A 23,402-nucleotide genomic window follows, 5' to 3' on the forward strand; every position below is an offset into this window, starting at 1 on the left:
ATAACATGTACTGATATTGTGTTATGATTACTATGATATAACACACACACACACACACACACAAAAATGGTGTTTGTTTTATGTTTTTTTGACTGCCAGTATGTGACACTGACCGCTCCATGCACACTTCAAAATAAAAGAGCAGTGAGCAGCGATCTCTGCTTATCTAGCCCTGGCATGAAAGCCCAACCTATATTTCTAATATTCCTAGATTCCCTTTGAAACCTGAATATGCCCATTCAGAATTCACCTCTCTATTTTCTTCGAACATTTTTCTTTTTGGGACAAATTCATAGCTATGGATAGTTTACAGCGAGGGTAGCACACCCTCAAGACGTCTTTTTTGTGTATCATCACACTGACCCCCGTCTCCATTCCCTTGCTCATCCAATGAGCAGTCAGAACGCAGTGTATATGCATTCACGGGCTTGCAGTGAGTCCGATATTTCACACTCTTTTGGTCGTGAAGAGGAACGTCCCCCTCAGCCGCAGAGAGGAAACGGCACTTTGAAGCAGGAGGATCCCCAGCAGCCTAAGCAGGGAAGCCCAGACTTCCCTCTCTGCAGCGACTTCATCCAGCTCCTCCCGGCGAATCCAGAGGCGTTCCCAGGCCAGTTGAGAGACGTAGTCTCTCCGACGTGTCCTGGGTCTTCCCTGAGGCCTCCGACCAATTGGACGTACCCTAAACACCTCCCCAGGGAGGCGTCTGGGAGGCATCCTGACCAGATGCCCGAGCCAGCTAATCTGGCTCCTCTCAATCCGGAGGAGCATCACTTCTACTTCGAGTCTCTGATGACAGTGCTTCTCATCTTATCTCTAATGGAGAGCCCAGCCACCCTACGGAGAAAACTCATTTCAGCGGCTTGTACCCGCCATCTTGTCCTTTAGGTCACCACCCAAAGACCATAGGTGAGGGTAGGAATGTAGATCCACTGCTACAGTATATTGTTCAACGTCATGAATGTTTATTCAGTGTTGTGTTCCTACTGTGTAATAATCATAATAATACATTTTATTTAGAAGTGCTTTTCTAAAGACTCAAAGGCATGGTACAATGAGATCAAAACGATAAAGCAAAAGAATGCAGGACATATACAGCTAAAATAACTCAGCACTGAGTAAGATGGGAGCATTAAACATTATAAGCAAGTTTGAAGAGAAGGGTTTTAGCATGAGGTTGGCGTCAGAGTAGCAAAGAGGACAGGTTGGGGATTGAAGGTGGAGGAGGTCAGGTAGGTAAGATTGCGTAACGCTTTGTAAGTGGGTAGCAGGGTTTTAAACTACACGGTATTGGACAGGAAGCCAGTGGAGGTTTTGGAGGATGGGGGTGCTGCGGTCACCAGGGCGATTGCCACTTGTTCAGGGTTTTGCTTGGAAGTACTGTATGTAGAAAAAGGCCTTTAGGGTAATCGAGTGGTGGTGATGAACGCGTGAATAAGTGTTTCAGCAGTAGGAAGGGAGAAGACGGGCCATGTTTTTTAGATGAAAAAAGGCGGTTTGGGTGATCTGACTGATGTGCTCAAAGGAGAGGGTGCTGTCAAGGAAAAAAGCCTTGACTTCGGACGTGAGATGAGGAAGGAGAAGTTGTTGGCTGTATTTGTAAGAGATTTTGGACCACTCATGATATCAGATTTGTCACAGTTTTGTTTGACAATGTTAGGTTGCATCCATGATTTTATTTGGGAGAGACAGGAGGTGAGTGTGATGTGTGTGGAGGCAGTGATGGATTTGGTGGATATGTAAAGCTGGATATCATCGGCATAACAGTAAAACTGGAGTCCATGACGGCGGATGACGCTACGGAGGGGAAGCAAGTAGCACAGACGAGACTTTCTTTTTTCATAATTTCGACTTTTTATCTCATAATTATGACTATCTCATAATTATGACTTTCTATCTCATGATTTCGACATTTCCTCATACGTTTGACTCTTTATTTCATAATTATGACTGTCTCATAATTGACTTTATCGCATAATTATTACTTTGTATCTCATAATTTCAACTTTTTATCTCATAATTGACATTCTATCTAATAATTTTGACTTTATCTCATAATTGACTTTTTCACAGAATTGATTTTCTTGTCTCATAATTATGACTTTGTATCTCGTACTTCGACTTTTTAGCTAATAATTTCGACATTTTTTGTAATTTTGACTGATTTTTATCTCATAATTTCGATTTATCTCATAATTACGACATTCGGTCTCATAATTTCTACTTTTTATGTCATAATTATGACTTTCTTATTTAATAATTATGACTTTGTATCTCGTAATTTTGACTTTTTATCACATAATTATGACTTTCTGTCGTAATTTCAACTTTTTATCACATAATTATGACATTCTATCTCATAATTTAGACTATCTCATAATTTACTTTTTCTCAGAATTGATTTTCTTGTCTCATAATTATGACTTTTTATTATTATGACTTAATTATTATGACTTTGTACTATTCGTACTTTCAACTTTTTAGCTCATAAGTTCTACATTTTTTGTAATTTTGACAGATTTTTATCTCATAATTATGACATTCGGTCTCATAATTTCTACTTTTTATAATTTTTTTTATAATTTCTACTTTTTATAATTTTCATAATTATTACTTTCTTATTTAATAATTATGATTTTGTATCTCGTAATTTCACTTTTTAGCTCAATATTTTGACATGTGAGTTGCCTTTTTTGAAAAGAACATGCATACATTTTTGTGCGTATTTAGTAAGAGGCAATATTTTGTGAGCTAGTTTTGTGTATGTTCAATAGCTGATGCGAGTACAATCGCAGCTTCAAGATTTTTGCCACTTGTCGGAACCACTGCAGTAGGACGACCAGGCGGAGTTGCGCTGCTGGATGAAGTCAGTGTCGATTTGGAGGTGGCCGGTGAGACCGTTTTTTGGGAGGCGTTCCAGTCAGTTGTCCTTTCCTAGCTTTGTGAGGGCTAACCAAGCTTTCTCCAAGCACTGACGTAAACATTTACAACTTACATTATATTTGTTCCATGAAATTGTAGTAATTAGCATGTTTCTTTGTTGTATTTTTATTTTGTTTTTTTTTGGCAGTCAGATTTCAGCTTCTATGTGTTGCCATGCTAATCTAATCTGCCCTGGCCTTCAGAATCAGTAGTGCTGGCCAATGTCACATACATCAGCAATGGGGCTGTTTTTTTTTAAGACTTCAGATTCGTTTCTCAGGGCCAGTGCTGTGACATCAGTACGTCTCCATCCCCTGATTGGTTGATCAGAGTAAAACTGTCCTACATGCCAAGCTCCGCCCACAATGGCTGACTGAGGAGGAGAGATTGACACCTCTGTCAGATGTATTTTACTTGAAGGGTTTTTTTTAATCTGTCATGTGGTTAGGAGTATTGATTGTGAACTGCTTTGGTGTTTGCGTGTTATTTCAGTTTTATTGAGAAATTGCCAACAGCACAAACACACGTGCATTATCATTAGTGTGTTCATAACAACAAGAGGAATAAGCACATCAGGAGTGATGAGGGAGTCTGGTGTAAAACACACAGCACGTCATCACTGTTTTAACACAATGTGAGCAACTAAAGGGTTTTCCTGCAGTGTATGTCTGCATGTGTCGAGTGAAATTGCACTCTTAAGAAAAGATTTCACCACATAATGAGCAAATGAACGCCCCCCCCCAATGACACTCTCCACTCCGGAGTGGTTCAGAGTTCCTCTTCTTCTTCTTTCACATGGGGGGGCTGGGGATCCTCCTCCTGCTTCAAAGCGGAGCTCCCCGCCTGCGTCTGAGTGCCAAGTTGTTCTTGCCGACCAGCCATCTGCTGGACGTCTGCAGGACACAAGCGACACACACACTTTCAAGCACCTCAAAGGAATAGAACTAGCATTTATGCAGAAATTACATGGACATGGAGCCTTGATAACCACAATATGTGAAGATATTTACATGTTTACGGGACATACTGCCTTGTTAATGCACACAAGCAAGCACTTTATTTCCACATTAGTTAACCATCCACTGGCTGTAATACACCCCTGATCAAAATGTTAAGAGCAGTTGAAAAATGTCAAGGATGTACATTTTGCACTTTTGGATCTTAAGGAGGTTCTAAGTCGGGCTTCAAAATGCAAAAAGAAGAAATGGGAGCGAGACAAAAAAGCAATTTAGCCAGCCAGCCTGTTTCCGGTGAACGTTGGCCTCCGCCAAGGCTGCCCTTTGTCACCCATTCTCTCATTTTAATGGACGGATTTTCCAGGCGCAGCCAAGGCGTCCAGTTTGAGGGCCTTAGGATCTCATCTCTGCTATTTGCAGACGATGTGGTTCTGATGGCCTCATTGGGCTGTGACCTTCAGCGTTTACTGGGGCGTTTTGCAGCTGAGTGTGAAGCTTCTGGGATGAGACTCAGCACCTCCAAATCCAAGGCTATGGTTCTCAGTGGGAATGAGGTCCTGCCCCCAGTTGGAGGAGTTCAAGTATCTCAAGGTCTTGTTCACAAGTTCAGGAAGGTTGGAGTGTGAGGTCAACAGGCGGATCAGCGCAGCGTCTGCAGTAACACAGACGAGGGCCTTCAGTCATGAGTGATGACCCCCTGCGACATCTCCAGGTAGCCGGCTGCCGTTTGATGCCCCTGCACAACCTGAAGCTTCATTGTTCCATTGAGGGATTGTGATGGTGAAAGCATCTCAGGCGGGATCTCCTTGTCACGCCAGTAACGTTGGAAGCCATCAGGACCTTCAAGGGGGAATAAAACTTTCTTCCACCTTTCAATGTCCCGTGTTTGGTGCTCTCCTGCCCATTCCAAACGCCTTCTCTGGCCGATGACGTCTGATGGTTATTGGACTGCACTCGGCACCAGTAACAACCTTCATTTGGGCCAAGGATGGTCCCGTGTCTTGACAGACAGCCAATGGGATCCTCCGGCTCATTCTTTTGAGTTTACCACGTGACTTTTTTGCTCCATGAATCTCTGGATGTTTGAAAAATTTGAAATGACCGTCCAACCTCAGCGGAAGCCTGTTTTGCAGGCCCTGATAATAACTCATAGCAACGGTGTGACTCTGGAAATGATTAATTCTAACCCCATTATTCCGTACGGAGAAAATGATTCAGTTCCTCTGGGAATTTGCGATTGAGCCAATTCACACTAAAGCCTGAATTATGCTCCAAGGACGACAGCAAGGACTGTTCCACGTGTGCGTAACAACCACGTAAGATAACGTCGGCCTTTTCTACCTGTTGGGCAACATTCGACCACTGTCGGAGCACACATCTACCGACCACCTTTAAAATAAAAGCAGACGAGTAAAATGTACACTGTCTGATACGCCAAAGCAATGTGTTACAATGTAAACTAAACTTCATGACAAGCACCTTTCTAGTTGTGGATGACAGAGGTCAGCCAACGATAAGATAACTTCCCGTGGTATTTGTTAGTATGACACATATACTGTACGATATAAAATACATACACAATATTAATAATGAGCCAATTATGAGCTAAGAAAGTCAGAATTAGGAGAAAAAATTAGATAAGTCAATTATGAGAAAATGTTGAAATTATGATGAGAAAGTCAGACTTATGAGATTGTCATAATTATGAGAAAAAAGTAATGATTATGAAAAAAGAAAATTATGAGATAAAAGGTCAAAATTACAAGATAGTGGAAATTATGAAATAAAAAGTCAATTATGAAATGAGAGTCATAATTAGGAGATAAAATGTGGAAATTACAAGAAAAAGTCTAAAGTTTTAGATAAAAGTCAAAATTATGTGATAAAAAAAGTATATAAATGAGAAAATTTTGAAATTATGAGATAAAAAGTCTATCAGATTAAGCCATAATTATGAGCTAAAAAGTCGAAATTATGAGACAAAAAAACATACTGAGATAAGATAGCAATTATGAGAAAACATCTAAATTATGCGTTTTTAACGTCATAATTATAAGATAAAGTCAGAAGTATTACACAAAAAGCCAAAATAACGAGAAAACGTCCAAATTATGAGATAAAATGTCGGAATTAAAAGATAAAGATAAATTATGTGATTTCAAAAAATCCAAATTATGAGATTGTCATTTTCCAAAATGTGCTTTCACTACCATCTTGCGTCAACATTTGTTTTCCAAACTCTGCAGACGTTTGTGTGCAAATAAAGCATTTCATGTTAGATTTGTTGCAATCCTGTGATTTGTTGGGTTAATATTACAAAAACACTTAAAACCCTACTAACAAATTCTTAAAATATCATGCTGATGCAAACCTATTGGGGATAAACTCCCGCGAATTCAAGCATTATGTCGCAACAGTCACAAAAAACCCGCGAAACCCAGGAGGGGCTGGAGTTTCAACAAATAAGTGATGGACACTGCATTCAACCTGGGTGGTATTACTGTACAAGCATAATAATGTTGTTGTAAATGAACATGTAAAAAATAACCTTCAGTGTGCTGCACGGCTTGATTCTTGCTAATAGCTTCCAGCTGCTGTCGTTGCCGCTCGTTCTCCTCTCTTGTTCGTGAAAGTTCCTCCTCGTACGACGCTATCGCTCTATCAAACATGTCGGATATGTCATCTGCAGCCACCATCAACCGCTCCTTTACAAACTCTTTGTTAAACGACATTGTGATGTTGCGTTTTACGCGGAATGCAAACCTCCCCGTCGACCAGACGCGTGGTTTCGGGTCCTCTTGCTAACTTCCGCTTTTTTCATCTTCTTCTTCTTGGCGGGTTGCAACCATGACTTCAAAGGTGCACATCGTCACCTACTGTACCGGGGTTCCGCCTTTTTCTTCTTCGATTGAGGTTTTGCAGCGGCATCCGCGAGTCACATCGCCGCCATCTTGCAGCGGTATTGAAGACGCTTCATGAGACGGAACTATAGCTGTAAGTGTTACACTCTGTGTGCGCCGCCATAAATGACAACTTGTGTTTGTGTTGAACATATTTTCTTGCAATAAAGTTGCAATAAAACTGATTTTGTGGCCTGTTCTTCTCGCGAGCTGTCGCCAACACCGCCGCAAGATGGCGGAAGCGTGACCTTATTGAAACTTGGTTGCCGTAAACATGGCCGTAAAACCTCAATCGGCAATGAAAAGTGCGGAAGTTAGCAGCAACACTTTGAAAGGACGCCACCGTCTCTCAAGTTGCTCCAAGATAGCGTAGGAAATGTTGAAAGAGTTGGTGAAGGAGCGGCTCATGGCGGCGGCCGAGGAAATATTTGCCGTGTTTGAAAGAACGATAGCCTCGTACGAGGAGGAACTTTTTCGAACGAGAGAGGAGAACGAGCGACAGCGACAACAACTTGAAGCTGTTTGGAAAACGCAAATGGCAATCCACGTCGAAGGCATGTTGACATATTCTCGTATCTTCTGTTCAATGATGTAACAGACTTTATGTCGCTCACATAAGGAGGCGGAGAGATAGTTCAGATTACGGTACCATAAATATGTCATCCAAGATGGCGGTCCATGTACACATACACACTATTTATGTGTAGCAGATTATGGTATACATTCCTGTCAATAAGGGATGTCTCTCCTTTCAATTTAGTAAAATATTCCATAAATCTCAAACTACGCTTCTCTGATAGGTCAGGGGTCAAGGGTCAGCTCCAGTTCTCATTCCAGACAGATCCAGTGGCATCAAAATGAAACCAGGGCTATCTTAAAATCGTGCCAACCTCATGATAAAGCACTTCTACATGCATAATAAATAACCTGTGATTAAAAATGGCCTGCTTTCAGAAAGAGCATTTTGTCCACTTAATGCAGTAATTAATTGGGGTGTAATGGTGCACTACAATGTAATTTCGGTTCGGTTCAGTTTCTTGAAGTGCTCGGTTTGGTTAATTTTTGGTACAAAAAAGGCAGAAAAAATGACTTAAAATGCTTTTATTTAAAAAAAATTCAAACAGAACTTTTTGAAATAAGTAAAAACAACCCATTTGGGTGATATTTCAAATAAATTAGACTCTTTTTTTTTTTAGAGTTTTTTAAAATAGAACAATAATAATAAAATAAACTGTTGTATTTAAACAATTGTTTAAACATTATGGCGAAATGTAATGGACAGTTACACTTTTTATAAAGTGCTGGTATAACTTTCTGGCTAAAATGAGGACGGGATGGTATTTCGTAGCGAGGTTCAAGAACTTTAATCATATACAGTCATGGAAAAAATGATTAGACCATCCTTGTTTCTTCAGTTTATTGATCCATTGTAATGCCCGGTTCAACAAAAGGTACATTTGTTTGGACCAACATAATGATAACAAACATAGCTCACAAGAGTTTAATTTAAGAGCCGATATCTAGCATTCCATGGTTTTCTTGATCATAACCAAAACTGCTTAATTTCTTACATGAATAGGCATACCACTGTACTTACTGCCAAAAAATTTAACTCTTATGAGCTATTTTTGTTGTCATTGTTATATTTGTCCAAACAAAGGTACCTTTAGTTGTATCAGGCATTAAAATGAACAAGAAACAAGGGTGGTCTAAGCATTTTTTCCATCACTGTACTTAAAGCCAGCGCTCTCAACAACTGAATATGGTCATAATCTCGTAGCTATAAAAACTCCAATACCATGTGTTACTGCTTTGGCCCGGTCAGAGATGCTTGCTAGAAGTTGTTTATATGCTGAAGTTATCGGTGTTTGCACTAAACTGGTTTTCTTTCTTGTAGATATAACATTCATTGCCGCATGATGCCGCTTTAAGTGCGCTAACATGTTAGACGTGTTTCCTCCAGCATACCCGATATCCGTGGAACAATGTCGACACACAACTTTGGTTTTATCCACTTGCCTTTGTCCGTCTGTAATTTTGCCAGGGAAGCTGTTCCCAAGCAGGAGAGATTTGCCATGATGCCATTTGTCACGCCTGCGAGCTACTGGTGTTCCTCCCCCTCAGTCAGCAGTGTCTGACACTCAGAGGTGTCCGTGCCGGAACTGGCCCAAGACTTTAGTTCCGCATGAAGTGCTTAGTAATAAATTTAATGAGGAAAAATAGCATAAAATATAACCGAAACGGTACGCAAGTGGACCGAACTGAACGTGCAGAACCGAAACGGTTCAATACATCCATGTGAACCGTTACACCCCTAATAATTAATCATAATAGTTTATCCACTCAATCAGTGAAAAGAAAAAAAAAATACATAAATTGGCTCATGTGAGATAAAAAAGTGGAAATTATGAGATAAAAAGTAAAAATTATTAGACAGTCAATTATGAGGTAAAAAGTCGAAATTATTTGATAAAGTCAGGAGATTAAAAGTTAAAATTATGAAAAAAAGAAAGTCATAATTCTGAGATAAAAAGTCGACATTATCATATAAAGTCATAATTATGAGATAAAAAGTCAAACTTATTAAAATAAATTGTTGAAATTATGACAAAGTCACAATTATGAGATGAAAAGTCACAATTATGACATAAAACGTCGACATTAAAGTCATTGTCAAAGTAGAGATAAAAAGTCAAAATTATTAAATAAAATGTTGAAATTATCACATAAAAAGTTGAAATTATGAGATAAAAAGTCACAGTTTTCACAATCAGTGAAAAAAATGGACATAAATTGGCTGAAGTGTTTTTTATGTTGTGTCCTTCAGACGTTGGTCATCAGGAAGAAGGTCCCCCCCATCCGCAGGCGGGGAGCTCCACTTTGGAGTGGGAGGATCTCCAGCCCCTCCACGTTAAAGAGGAAGAGGAGGAACTGTGGATCACTGAGGAAGGAGACTATGTTCCAGGGTCGAAGGAGCCTGCACCGGCAGGTGTCTCTGTGAAGACCGAGGAGCATGAAGACAAACCACCCGAGTCCTCACAGCCTCAGCACAGTCCGAGTGAGCAGAACGGAGGGGCGGAGCCTCCAAGCGGCACACCGGAAGCTGATGAAGACCACTTGGATGAAGACAGCGATACGGACTGTGAAGGCGATACGAGGACTAAAAAGAAGACGGGTAAAAAACGTCTGACCTGCTCAGTTTGTGCTCAGAGATTTACTCGGAAGGACAATTTGACTCGGCACATGAGGACGCACACGGGAGAGAAACCTTACGCTTGCTTGGTTTGCGGCAAGCGATTCTCTCTCAGCGGGACGTTGCTGTCGCACATGAGTACGCATACGGGAGAGAAACCTTTCAGCTGCTCAGTGTGCGGGAAACACTTTTCCCTCAAGGACAGTTTGAGTCGGCACATGAGGACGCACACCGGAGAGAAGCCGCACTCCTGCTCCCTCTGTGGCAAAACCTTCACGCGGCACGACGCCCTGACGGCGCACGTGCGCACACACGACAGGGAAGCGAGGTTTTCCTGCCCGGTTTGCGCTGAGACGTTGTCAAATCATAGAAGCGTGGTGTCACACATGAGAGGTCACCTGGAAAGTGATGATGTGATGTGTGTATGACGATGTCATGTGTTATTATTATTGTTATTATTTTGCAGGTGTTCCAATTCTTGTTAATACGTCACGGGTTTGTGGTGTGGCAATATTCAATGTTATGCTAGCCTCATAGAACTGAAATAACGACTGTTAAATCCTGTTTAAAGGTGCACCTCAGTTTGGTGGTTTGGGGGGGGGGGATCTCGCAAGATTAAAACGTGACTAGATTTCTTGTTCCGAAAAAAAAAAAATTGCGCATGCGTGTCTGTTTTCCCCAGGCAGGAAGAGGATTCACTCTGTGCATTGGTTCAGCACCTACATGCTTCATAGAACAACAGAGAACAGAGTGATACCTCTTGTCAGTCTTACAGTTGCTTTGCCTCTGTTGGGGGGGGGCATGCGCATCAAAAAAGAGTGGTGCTTGGTCAGTAACAATGCAAGGTCACGTTGTAGAAGTTAGGAGAGGAAAAAGATGCTTGCAAAAGCCACAGCCCCTGTATGGAAATATGAATAATAATTAATAATAATACTAATGAGCAACAATTAGAGACAAAAAGTCAGTATTACGAGATAAAAAGTCATAAGTACAAGATAAAAGGTCAAAAATATGAGATAAAAAGTCATAGTTATGGGATAAAAAGTCAAAATTATAAGACAAAGCGTCGAAATTATGAGAGAGTCATAATTATGACATAGAAAAAGCATAATTTTGAGATAAAAAAATCATAATTATGAGACAAAAAGTCGTATTTATGAGATAAACAGTCAAAATTATGAGATAAGGTAATTACAAGATAATTCGTAATTACGAGAGGGGAAGTCCTAATTTTTCGTGTTTTCCCCGTGCTTGCGTGGGTTTTCTCGAGTACTCCGGCTTCCTCCCACATTCCAAAAAACAAGACTAGCATGTTAGACTAAAAGACTAAAAGTGGACACAAAATTGTGGTGATGCTTTCTGACGTACTGAAGCTTGTATTGAAAAGGTTGTTGTTGTTTTTTAACACAGTGCTCTGGCGGCATCTGGTGGCTAAAAGTATGAAGAGCACAATTGTGGCCACTTTGAGGAAACGTAGGATATCCTGGGCTCCCTCTTTCCAAACACACATCATTGTTTTAAATTAAATTAAGATGTGTGAACCATTTCTGAAATAATTCAGTATGATTGATACTTTACCGCAGAGGTGTCACCAGGTTTTAAGGAAAGGGAAGCCTTAGACTCCAGTGGGGCTAGTTTAGTGGTTAGCACGTTGGCCAACACAGTAACAATTGTCCATAGGTATGAATGTGAGTGTGAATGGTTGTTTGTCTATATGTACCCTGCCATTGGCTGGCGGGTAGGGTGTACCCCGCCTGTCGCCCGAAGTTAGCTGGGATAGGCTCCAGCATGCCCCCGCGACCCCAATGAGGAAGAAGCGGTGGATGGATTAATAGAAGGGGGGCGGTTGTTAAACTAGTCTCTGGAGTCTTTATATTGTTTTGTAAAAATAAAACTAAAATCCAGTTGGGGTGGGGTGTAAGAAGGGGGTTAAGGAGGCTACAGACCCCCCCTAAAATAGGCATAATGGCTTGAAAATAACTCTGAGATGCTTCGTTCAACTTGTGAAGGATGAAATATAAAATATGGAGTAAAATATAAAGTAAGGCGTAAAACACGTGTTGACTAAATAGAAGAAAATAGAGGATCATCTTGACCTTGCAGCATATTGTGATGCTGATTGGATATATTTTTTACTTAACTGCTAGTCTGGGTAGATCACGTGACAAATCGTGGATTGGATATATTTTTTACTTAACTGCTAGTCTGGGTAGATCACGTGACAAATCGTGCGAGGACTCGTGCTACGTGCAACATTTTATGTTTGCTTTCTTCCCCCAGCGTGCTTCTTTATTAGCAGTCTCCAACACCACCGCAAGATAGCAGCAGTGTGACGCGACTTAAGCTGGCAGCTGCAGTCAAAACCTCCACCGAGGAAGGAGAAGTCGGAAGCGAGCGTCAACGCTTTCAAGGAGGACCAGAGACAAAGCGCGACGTCTGAGCGGCACGCGCGATACAAGCCAACATCAAAATGCTGAGGGAGTTGGTGAAGGAGCGGCTCATGGCGGCCGCCGATGAAATTTTGGCGCTGTTTGAAAGGAAGATGGCGTCGTACGAGGAAGAACTTTCTCGAGCGAGGGAGGAGAAGGAGCGGTATCGGCGGCAACTGGAAGCTGTTTACAAGGCCCGCGTTATGCTACACATTGACGGTATGTTTACATGTTCGCTAACCTGCCAGGTAATCATTTAAAGTACTTTTTGTGTCTAATATGCGGAGCAGGCGAGACGGCGTGCATTTTTTACACGATAGGATATAAGTATGCCATCCAAGATGGCGGCCAAAGTACAAAGTACACAGTCTGTGTGTTATTGAGTAGGTAGGGCGTACATCGTAAACATAAACATAGCGAAATATTGCCACACAGTGTATAGCATAATAAAATGACATCTTTACCCTCATAATATTACAAGTTTATTCTCTTAAAATTACAACAGTTCTTCCCATTTTTGCAGTTTTTTGTTTCGACTTTCTTCTTGTAAATTTTCTTCCCATAATGTTATGACTTTATTCATAAAATTTTGGACTCTATTCCATTAGTGTTCCGTTTCCCCCCATTCTACTTTTCAAAAAACATATTTTTTTCTTTAATATTTCAACTCTATGCGACTAAAATGACGTTATTTTTCTTCATAATATTACACATTTATTCTCGTAAAATTGCGACTTTTTTCTCTTAATATTGTGACTTTATTCTCGTAAAATTGCAGCTGTTTTTCTCCATTTTTGTTGTTTTTTAAATTTCAACTTTCTTCTGTCATAATATTCTAACTTTATTGATTATATTTTTGACTTTATTCCATTAGTATTATGACTTTGTCTCCCATTCTCCTTTTCCAAAAATGACAGTTTGTTTCTCATAAAACTTGTTAGAATACCACTTTTTTTGACTTTACATTTTGACTCATAATTCTGACTTTCTAATCTCATAATTGTGACTTTTTTATCTTTGGACTTTATTCTCATAAAATTGCTGCTGTTTTTCGCCATTTTTGCTGTGTTTTCTAAAAATTATTTCAACTTTCTTCTGGTAAATGTTCTTCTCGTATTCCCATAATATTATAACTTTTTCCGCAACCTAATTTTCCAAAAATGACAACTTTATTTGTTGTTTTGTTTGTTTTTCATGATATTAAAACAGTACTTTAAAAAAATAAGTTTTTTTGTCATTTATCCTCATAAAATTGCACCTCTTTTCTCTTAATACTTGGACACTATTGTTCAACTATTACTGTTTCCATTTCTGCTGTTATTTTTAGACATCCGTGGTGTACAGTATGTATCCACTCGATCGACAAACGTCTGAGTTCAAGTGTGTTTGGGTTGTTTGTGTCTTGCAGACAACCAGAAGCTGATTGATCATCAAGAAGAAGAACGTCCTCCCCGGAGCTCCACTTTGACACAGGAGGATCCCCAGTCCCCCCACGTTAAAGAGGAAGAAGAGGAGGGGGAGTGTCTTTTCCAACCGGAGGAGTTGCCGCTGACGGTTGTCTCTGTGAAGATCGAAGAGGACGAACACGAACCGCCCGAGTCCTCGCAGCTTCGTCACGGTCCGAGCGAGGAGGACGCAAGCGGAGATGGAGACCACCATGGAGGCTCACGTGCAGGCGACCTCTTAGCTCCGCTATCAGATAGTGAGCACACTGAGGATGAAGACAGGGAGTACGTCCAAGAAGGTGTGAGCAGCGATACAGACCGTGAAGGGGATATCAGGACTCACGCCGACGACAAACACTCGCAATGCTCTGAAAAGAAGGCGGGTAGAAAACGTTTGACCTGCTCATTTTGCGCTCAAAGATTCGCCGGAAAGGGACACTTGACCCGGCACATGCGAACGCACACGGGAGAAAAACCCTTTCGGTGCTCGGTTTGCGGCAAAACCTTCACCCAGAATGCAAACATGCTGACACACATGAGGAAACATACGGGGGAAAAACCTTTTCGGTGCTCTGTGTGCGGCAAAACGTTCACCCAGAAGGTGACCATGGAGTCGCACATGAGGACGCACACGGGGGAGAAACCTTTCAGCTGCTCCGTGTGCGGCAAACGGTTCTCCCAGAACGCGACGCTGCTGTCGCACGCGAGCACGCACACGGGAGAGAGACCTTTCCTTTGCCCCGTCTGCGGCAAGAGCTGCTCCCTCAAGGTGGACTTGAACCGCCACATGAGGACGCACACGGGAGAGAAGCCGTATTCCTGCTCGCTCTGCACCAAAACCTTCACCCGCCGCTACAATTTGACCGTACACATGCGGAACCACGACGGACAGTAAAAGTTTTCCATGTCATAAACGTGTGAAGAGTCGCCTCATGATCTCCACGTTAGCCTGCTGCTAAGAAGGGCAGCGATATAAATATGATGATTATGATGATGAATTTCTCAGTGTTTGTGCTGTGGATTATTATTGCATTGATTATTTATGTTAATGTTGCAATAAAGACCACTGTCATCCAGGCCTTGTTATGCAATCCATAAAGTCTGGGTAAGATCTACAAATACGTAAGAAATACATCTGGTGTGTAATATTAAATGTCAATAAGCGTAGCAGTCCACTGGTTGGTTACATAAGCACATGGAGGCGGGGACCTCACACCACAAGTATATGCTACTGATTATGTTACTGTATATGTGTGTTCTTGTATCTCTCATGTTTACAAATGTCAAGAAGTCACAAGCAGAGGGAGACCACACCGTGGTGCATGTGTCAACAGGAAAAGTTTATTGATCACAATGATTGATTGATCCAAATAAACAGTATTAAAAATACTTGGTCAAAGCACCGTAAGCATGGCAGCCCCCACTCAAAGAAAAATATATCCCAATGCGAAGTCATAATTATGCGATAAAAAGTCAAAATTATGAGATACAAATATCTCATCTCAAAATTTTGATTTTTTATCTCATAATTGTGAATATTAATCTAATAATTATGACTTATCTCTGAATTTCTACTTTTCATCTCATAATTCAAACTTTTTATCTCATAATTTCTCATTTTCATCTCATAATTATGACTTATCTCATAATTTATACTTTTCGTCTCATAATTTAAACTTTTTATCTCATAATTTTGACTTTTTATCTCATAATTTCGATTTTTTTTAATCTCACAATTTCGACTTTTTATCTCATAATTGTGACTTTTACGTCATAATTGTGATTTATCATTGAGATATTTTCAAGATTCAAGAGTTTTATTGTCATATGCACAGTAAAACAGGCAGTTATACTATGCAATAAAATTATTGTTCTGTTCATTCTCCCGAAAAAAGAAAGAAAAACACAGGAAAATGAATAAGAACATCAGAAACATAAATACCAATAAATTAAGCAACAACAACAGAAAAGACATTAATACAAATAAATAAATAAATATATAGTGCTATGAATGTGTGCGTGTGTTGCGTGCGGCGTGTGTGAGTGGCGGAAACGGTCTAAATTAGCCAAGTTAGGACAGAATTGGCACATAATATCAAACAGAAGCTGCTAATAGGTTCATTTCAAGCAGGCAGAAGCCTGAAGTGACGCGTGTAATGACACCTCCTCACCTGACGGAGGCAGTAATGCTACAATGTGCGGGTTGCGTCTCGTCTGCCGGGAGTGTCAGGAAGGAAAACAAGCGTTCATTACTCAATTTCTTCATTTACTACATATTCCTACGCATTATATATGGGGGTTAACAGTATCGAGTCTTCGTTTCAGGTTGCACCCGTCTCAGCGTCACGTTGAAGATTCACGGCCTAGCTTAGCGTGTTAGCCACTAGCAAAGACACGCGGAAGTTAGCAACACACCGCCAGTGATTGTGGAAATGTGTAAAGCACAAATGCTGGGAGCGTCGGTGACTGCTGCAGCCGAGGAAATATTTGTAGTGTCAGAAACAACGATAGCGGAATACAAGGAGGAGGTTTGTCGAACAAAAGAGGAGAACGAGCGGCAACGTCGGACTGCTGCTGGACGGACGCCTCGAGTTGTGCACCACAGAGCAGGTTTGCGGTCCTCTCGCATGCATTCTGTTTGTTCGTCAGCATGACTCGTGGAAAGCTTTTCTCCGTGAAGGTCCATTTTCTTTATGTACGGCTTAGGCAGATCGAGATTGCGGTAAAGTTATACATATTCACATATTCGAAATTCATATCAATAAATCCCAAGCGAATGGTTCTAACATAGCAAACCATACCTCTTTTCAACCGTGGCAACACAGACAAACAGCTACAACTCAGTTTTTATCAAAACCAGCCGTCTTCTGTGCAGTCTGACTTACATGAATCTCTACGAGAAGCCGGTTCGCGCAGGGGCCGTATACAAATGTCTTCTTCTTTTTCTGTATTATGCCGGTTGGCATTCAAATGTTGCCAACGCTTCAGTAAGAAAAGTAGCTATTGGCTGTCCTGGAAGGCGGCTAATGGCGTAATTGTCTCGTTTGCATATTATTTGCATATGATGTTGCAAGAGATGTAGGAAAAAAACATAACCTCGTAGGATAGATTAAAAAAGTGAGCAAAAACACCTTGATTATGTCTAGAACTACAAATATATATTCGAAACAACACGTTGTGAAAATTTGTGAAAGGCCATTGTCACAAACTTGCTGCCACGGTTGGAAAGAGGTCTGGTTTGCTGAGTTAGAACCATTCACGTGGGAGTTAGTGATGGAAATTTGAATCTGTGAATATGTTTCTCACTTTACCGCAGTCGGATAGAGCCGCGTATCCATTCAATCGATATCAAGGGCAGTACTAGCCGTGTTGAGATCGACATGTGTGTGCTTTTGTTGTTGTATAGTTACATTGTTGTGTTTATATTAAATATTTAACTAAATATTGTTGTATGTGTATATTGCATATGAAGTCAGGGTAACAGCGCCACCATGTGGCGTATTTAATAGTAGCACCGGCGGCACAGTCGTATATGTGGACAGATTGTTGCCCTTTTCTGTGCAACGGTGCAGTAGTAGAAGAGTTTGCTTCAACAACTAGTTATGTAAAAACATTAGAACATCTCATGAGGTGTTTCTCCACGTGTCTGAATACTATACTCCTCCACGTGCCAGCTGACCCCTGTGAGAGATCCTCAGGGTTGTCAGAACATGCTTGTGCAGGCCAGTGCCTCATGTGACGCAGCAAAGCCTGACTTTTCTAAAGCGTGTGTTTGTGTTCTCGTGTCCTGCAGACGTCACTGAAGAACATCTTCCCTCTGAGCCGCAGGGGTGAAGCAGGAGGAGCCGCAGCCGCCCCACATTAAAGATGAAGAGGGGGAGCCACAGCCCACCCCTCCCATATTAAAGGTGAAAAGGAGCCACATTTCACTGGCTTAACATGATCCAATACATTTGCAAGAGTTAATGTGATCCTCTTACACAAAGAAAAGCTGCAAAGGTCACTATGAAAACCATCTTTATTACAAAGAAGGTGTGCAACACAAACTTCAAATATTCAATGTTTTTTACACCTACAACGTACACCCAACAGTTACAGCGATTTTTCGTACAGTGTTAGCAATATGGAATATTTTCATGATCACTTATGTGCACTTCTAGGATTTTTTAAAAACACAAACTGGACAGCAAAACCTTTATTCTCCCTCGTGTGTCGCCACACGGGCTGTCAAACTTTTGTTTGGCGAATCGTTTTGCCCACAACCCGAGACACTAAATGGGTTTTCTCCACCGTGTGTTCTCATGTGGGATTCCATATTTACCTTTTGAGTGAATCTCTTAGCGCAGACTGAACAACCGAAAGGTTTTTCTCCTGTGTGAGTTCTCACGTGCGACAACATAACCGATTTACGAAAGAATCTTTTCTCGCAAACTGAGCACTGAAAAGGTTTTTCTCCCGTGTGCGTTCTTGCGTGTCGAATCAAATCACTCTTATGCGAAAAGCTTTTGGAGCAAACAGAGCACTCAAAGGCTTTTTCTCCCGTGTGCGTCGCCATGTGTGCTACCATGGTGGACTTCAGCGAAAATTTTTTACCACAAACTGAACAACTGAAGGGTTTTTCTCCAGTGTGCGTCTGCATGTGTCGTGTCAAATTGCTCTTGGAAGAAAAGCTTTCGCCACAAACTGAGCAACTAAAAGGTTTTTCACCTGTGTGCGTTCTCATGTGGGAAACCATAGTTGCATTGTGAGAAAATCCTTTACCACACACGGAACATGTAAAGGGTTTCTCCCCTGTGTGTATCCTCATGTGTGATTCCATGTGTGCCTTCTGGGTGAATCTTTTCCAACAAAATGAGCACCTGAAGGGTTTTTCCGTGGTGTGCGTTCCCATGTGTCGCGTCAAGCAGTGCTTGTAAAAAAAGCTCTCGCCGCAAACTGAGCAGCTAAAAGGTTTTTCTTCTGTGTGTTTTCTCATGTGCGAGATCATGTGCGCCTTTTGAGTGAACCTTTTATTGCAAATTAAGCACTGAAATGGTTTTTCTCCCGTGTGTGTTCTCGTGTGTCGAGTCAAATCAACCTTCTGAATAAATCTTTTACCACAAACTGAACAGGTAAAACTTTTACCTGTCTTCTTTTTAGGGCATTCCGAGTGTTTGTGGTCAGCGCGAGTCCTCATATCACCGTCACAGTTTGCATCACAGCTCAAAGCTTCTCGGGTATCGTCCCCGTCTTCACCCTCAGGGGGGTGTGACAACGTGTGCTCTGCTTGTGGTTCGTCTTCACGCTCTTCAGGCTTCACAGAGACGACAGTCAGTGGCAACTTGGCGAGATCAACCTCCTCAGTGATCCAGAGTTCCTCCTCTTCGTCTTTCACGTAGGGGGGCTGTGGATCCTTCTGCTTCAAAGCGGAGATCCCCTCCCGCGGCCGAGGGGCACGTCGATCCTGATGACCAATTAGCTGGTGGCCGTCTGCAGGACACAACACAACACAGACACAGGTTTTTATTTTTACTTTCACTGATTGTTGATGCATTGGTGAACAAAAGAGAGATTATTATTCTATTTTGATCTTCTGGAAGTAGGCCATCATTTTTATCATCTGATGTTTTCTCTATTATACAATAATAAATGAACTTTGAGATCTTTCAGCTAAAAAATAAAGCTATTTACATATATTTATAGACAAAGCTTTGTGTAATTAATTATTAATATCAACATGGCGGCTGTTTTCTTCACGCTGTCTTTTTACCTTATTTTCCGCATTTTTTTAGTGTTTAAATTTATTTTCACAAGGTGCCACGGCCCAATAACGAACAAGTCACAGGCTGGAAATGGACACCCGGGTCCTGACAGTGCACTTGCAGGGGTAGGCAATACTACAAATGTTGGTATCGATTTGTTTATGAGAGCAGTAGTGCAAAATAAGTAAACAATCACTTTTTCAGCTTTGGATTTTTTTTCTCCCTTAATAATAAAAAGTTTCAATTAAAAACTGCATAAAGTGTTCAGTTGTGTTGTCATCGATTAATATTTAAGTTTGTTTGATGATCTGAAACATTTAAGTGTGACAAAAGTGCAAAAAAAAAAAGAAATCAGGAAGGGGGCAAACACACACACCACTGTAGATAATATACTGATCAACAAAAACAAATAAAATGTTCATAAAGTTCCATTTAGGCACGGCTTGAGGGGATTTCCATGAGTCTAAGGTCCTCAACCATCTTGAAGAGTTTCACAGCAGTCTTTCTTTTCATGTTTCAGATGATGAAAAGAAGATGCACAGTTCTTTGTGGAAGGCAATAAAGTTTGGTGTAGTCTTTAGATTCTATTTTTGTGTATAAAAAACTTCCCTGAAACAAGTTAATTACCAGATCATGCAAAAACATTTTTTTTACGATGAAACAAAACATAACATTTTCCAATCTTAAAGTCTGGAATATGAATGTTTACATAACCAATGATGTAGATCCTCCCAAATGGCATTAGTCGACATACATTCATAGAATATGTGCTCTGTAGAAAATGAGCAATTATTGCATTCAAATCAAAGACGTTTCCATAGAAAATGAGCAGAAGGGAATAATACATTGAGAACTATTGTATCAAGAATTTTAGGCCGTTGATGACAGTTTTCCATAAATATCATCAACTAGCTGGCTGATTATTAATTATTTTCCCAATACGTTAGTTTTTCACAAATGGAGTTCCGGTGTCGCGTCATGGCGTAAGTACGGAAGTGCGCCCACTGATCTGTATTATATATCTGGATAGCTCATTGGCGATGACTTGTGAAGCCACACGGCCGCCATATTAGCACTCGCAAGAAACACTTCCCGGGCAAGCTTTTGCATTCGTGGTGAACTTATTTTATTAATTCGGATTGGACACAAATTTTGCCTTAAGATGCCTGCATGTGCAGCTATTAACTGCACAAATCGCCAGTTCAAAGGCTGTGGACGAACATTTCACGTGTAAGTATGATTGAAATGTAGATTTATGATTGATCATTTAAGGGTTTTGCACTGTCGATCTCTCAGATATTTTCGATCGTGTAAAATTCCTCTGATTAAATGTATGTCCAGAATTGATACGTTTATATAGCTCTATAATAGCTAAGAGGAAATGTACGTACTTTTTTGTTATATCAGGATATATGTATTTCTTTAAGGGACGAAGGTTGCGTTACTTGAAGGAATAGCAAGGAATAGCAAGCCAGTTTGCATACAATTGACCCGGCATGACCCTTCATTTGGATAAACAACCTTTTTTGCCGCTGAATGACTGACAAGGATTCATTCATATGATATGTTCTGGAAAATAATATTACTGAACATGCATACCGGTATGTTTGAGATTGCTAACAACGTATTGTCTTACCCAAAGCATATGGTTTTGTTTCAGTGTTGTTGTTTTTCTGTGTGTGTGTGTTTATAGTTATTACACATTATGGTTATCACATATTATTCCTGTGGTTTTTGTTCAAATATATTTCTATATCAGAAAAGAGCTTATTTCTATTTCATAACACAAACAAAAAAAATCAGCAAAATGTTAAATGATTTTAAAACTTGTCCAAAGTCACTCTCTTTTATGATTCATATTTTGTACAGACGAGAGCATAGTGAATTGTATGAAAGTAAGAATAAAAAGTAAAGGATCATGACCATGGATTTTAGTGGAAAAAAGGGATGGGATATGCAGTTAAAATGAAAATCTCTTTCTAGAGGAGTAAAACTATCATTGCTATAGGGGAGTGCTGAGCCAGGGTGCACAGTAGAATTTTGTCCCAAAGGCAATGAGAATTGGAAGGGGAAAAAGTACATTTAATATAGCAAAAGATAGAGAATAACGTATCAAATGGTTTTTAATTGACGAAGGTTGCGTTACTTGAAGGAATGGGAGAATCTCCCCGCTTTTTAATGTAAAATATAGATGTTCTGCGAGCCTCTTCATCTGCTTTGTACACTATGTACGCTGTGCCAATGTAGTCAAGATGTGAGTAGTAAGATGGCGTCTCTTTGGCTTCAGCGGCTTGCACGGGCGGGTGCGACGTATGAGCTATCCAGATATATAATACAGATCAGTGAGTGCGCCCCTTGAAACACACAGGCCGCCATCTTGGATCCTATGCTGCTGTAACTAAAACGGACGAGCTTGTGGCTTCAAATAAATAAAACTAGCTCACTTCGTCATACCGGCTTCGTATATTATCGACGGAAAGTACGTTAATTGGAATACCTTCAACGTGTAGCACAATCCCAGTCTTGCTAACGACTTCCAGTTGCTGTCGATGTCGCTCCTTTTCCTCTCTCGTTCGAGAGAGTTCCTCCTCGTATGACGCTATCGTTCTTTCAAACAGCGCCAGTATTTCATCGGCCGCCGCCATTAGTCGCTGCTTCACCAACTCTTTCAACATTTTAAATGTTGTTTTCTTTGTTTTACCTCCGTTACACTCCGCGATGATTCCACTTCGACTCCGCTTTGGCCAAATGAAGCGGAAGTGGAGATGTGCGAGTCACGAACGAGTCGTTGAAAATCGCGAGGTTTTGACTGAACCGGGACCCGCGGGTGCTCGTCATCTGATAACTCGTTCACTTATCAGCCCTGCTAGCGCTGGCTAAAAAAGAAAACCCGCTAACCACTGATCTGTATTATATATCTGGATACACCATTGGTCAATGACTTGTGAAGCCACGCGGCCGCCATAATACCACTCACAAGAAACACTTCTCGGACAATGACTTATGTCAGAACTTGGGAGTTGTTAAGTGTGTTGTTAGTTTGTTACCCACTCACACTAAAACTAACCTCGCACAACAGGTGTGCTTGAGCTTAGTCATAAGGACTCGGGTATGATCATTTTTTAAAAATTCTGTCGATATTATACCATTCCTGAGTCATAACGGCTTTACATGGGGGGCCGTGGGGGATATGTAAACAAACAACCGCGACTAGACCTAGACTGATGTATTAGTAACAAAATGATGCCACATCATTTGATAGAAATGAAAATGATCACCCTATAGAGGGGGGAAATCAAAGACACCCCAAAAATGAAAGTGAAAAAATGATGCAGCAGACTGGTCCATTTTGCTAAAATGTCATTGTAGCAACTCAAAATGATTCTCAGTAGTTTGTGTGGCCCCCACGTGCTTGTACGCATGCCTGACAACGTCGGGGCATGCTCCTAATGAGACTACGGATGGTGTCCTGGGGGATCTTTTTGGATTAATGAATGAATAAATGATGGCTGTTTGGTGGTACAATCGCAATCGCAGTACTTTATTCATCTCCAAGAGAAATTCACAATAGTTTACATGACCTGACCTTAACAAAGCATGGCGTCAGCCATGGCATGTCCCGCATGACGGAGTGATAAAAGGTTCTCCCATCTCGTGTGGAAGTGGTACGTTTTTGGCTTCTTAACCTTAGAAGAAATAAATTTAAGGCTAACTGGTTAGGTCAATAGCTTGCTGGCGAGCAGCCGTCTCGAGTCCCTGCAGCATAAGAGGTGAACAATGTGTTGTAAACAATGAATAATAGGAGTGTAAAGGTGG

General features: G+C 40.9%; 3 protein-coding genes and 1 long non-coding RNA gene across 4 annotated transcripts; 3 read left to right on the forward strand and 1 right to left on the reverse strand.

Annotated features, from left to right (window-relative positions):
• Window positions 1-6,969: 6,969 nt before the first annotated feature.
• On the forward strand, window positions 6,970-10,530 carry LOC129179624 (zinc finger and SCAN domain-containing protein 2-like). The gene is made up of 2 exons (XM_054773076.1): window positions 6,970-7,332; window positions 9,606-10,530. Exons 1-2 carry the CDS (start codon window positions 7,155-7,157, stop codon window positions 10,397-10,399), a joined length of 972 nt encoding a protein of 323 aa, XP_054629051.1. The 5' UTR covers window positions 6,970-7,154; the 3' UTR covers window positions 10,400-10,530.
• Window positions 10,531-10,608: 78 nt separating this feature from the next.
• Window positions 10,609-15,174, forward strand: LOC129179623 (gastrula zinc finger protein XlCGF57.1-like). The gene is made up of 2 exons (XM_054773075.1): window positions 10,609-12,619; window positions 13,809-15,174. The coding sequence occupies exons 1-2, from the start codon at window positions 12,442-12,444 to the stop codon at window positions 14,738-14,740; spliced, it is 1,110 nt and encodes a 369-aa protein (XP_054629050.1). The 5' UTR covers window positions 10,609-12,441; the 3' UTR covers window positions 14,741-15,174.
• Window positions 15,175-16,113: 939 nt separating this feature from the next.
• LOC129179625 (uncharacterized) lies at window positions 16,114-19,600 on the forward strand. Its single transcript, XR_008570018.1, has 3 exons — window positions 16,114-16,455; window positions 17,639-17,753; window positions 18,985-19,600. It is a non-coding gene; the product is annotated as an uncharacterized LOC129179625 (long non-coding RNA).
• LOC129179620 (gastrula zinc finger protein XlCGF57.1-like) lies at window positions 17,770-22,358 on the reverse strand. Its single transcript, XM_054773073.1, has 2 exons — window positions 22,084-22,358; window positions 17,770-19,314 (listed from the first exon to the last, which is right to left on the reverse strand). Exons 1-2 carry the CDS (start codon window positions 22,259-22,261, stop codon window positions 18,041-18,043), a joined length of 1,452 nt encoding a protein of 483 aa, XP_054629048.1. The 5' UTR covers window positions 22,262-22,358; the 3' UTR covers window positions 17,770-18,040.
• Between the last annotated feature and the right edge of the window lie 1,044 nt (window positions 22,359-23,402).

This window comes from Dunckerocampus dactyliophorus, chromosome 4 (genome assembly GCF_027744805.1).
Source record: "Dunckerocampus dactyliophorus isolate RoL2022-P2 chromosome 4, RoL_Ddac_1.1, whole genome shotgun sequence".
Classification (NCBI taxonomy): Eukaryota; Metazoa; Chordata; class Actinopteri; order Syngnathiformes; family Syngnathidae; genus Dunckerocampus; species Dunckerocampus dactyliophorus.

Bases quoted from the DNA above. Each gene is read 5' to 3' on its own strand.
- LOC129179624 (XM_054773076.1), top strand. From the start codon at position 7,155: ATGTTGAAAGAGTTGGTGAAGGAGCGGCTCATGGCGGCGGCCGAGGAA. The intron at 7,333-9,605 runs GCATGTTGACAT...TGTGTCCTTCAG, and splicing joins AATGGCAATCCACGTCGAAG to ACGTTGGTCATCAGGAAGAA.
- LOC129179623 (XM_054773075.1), top strand. From the start codon at position 12,442: ATGCTGAGGGAGTTGGTGAAGGAGCGGCTCATGGCGGCCGCCGATGAA. The intron at 12,620-13,808 runs GTATGTTTACAT...TGTGTCTTGCAG, and splicing joins CGTTATGCTACACATTGACG to ACAACCAGAAGCTGATTGAT.
- LOC129179620 (XM_054773073.1), bottom strand. From the start codon at position 22,261: ATGTTGAAAGAGTTGGTGAAGCAGCGACTAATGGCGGCGGCCGATGAA. The intron at 19,315-22,083 runs GTATTCCAATTA...TGTGTCCTGCAG, and splicing joins GATTGTGCTACACGTTGAAG to ACGGCCACCAGCTAATTGGT.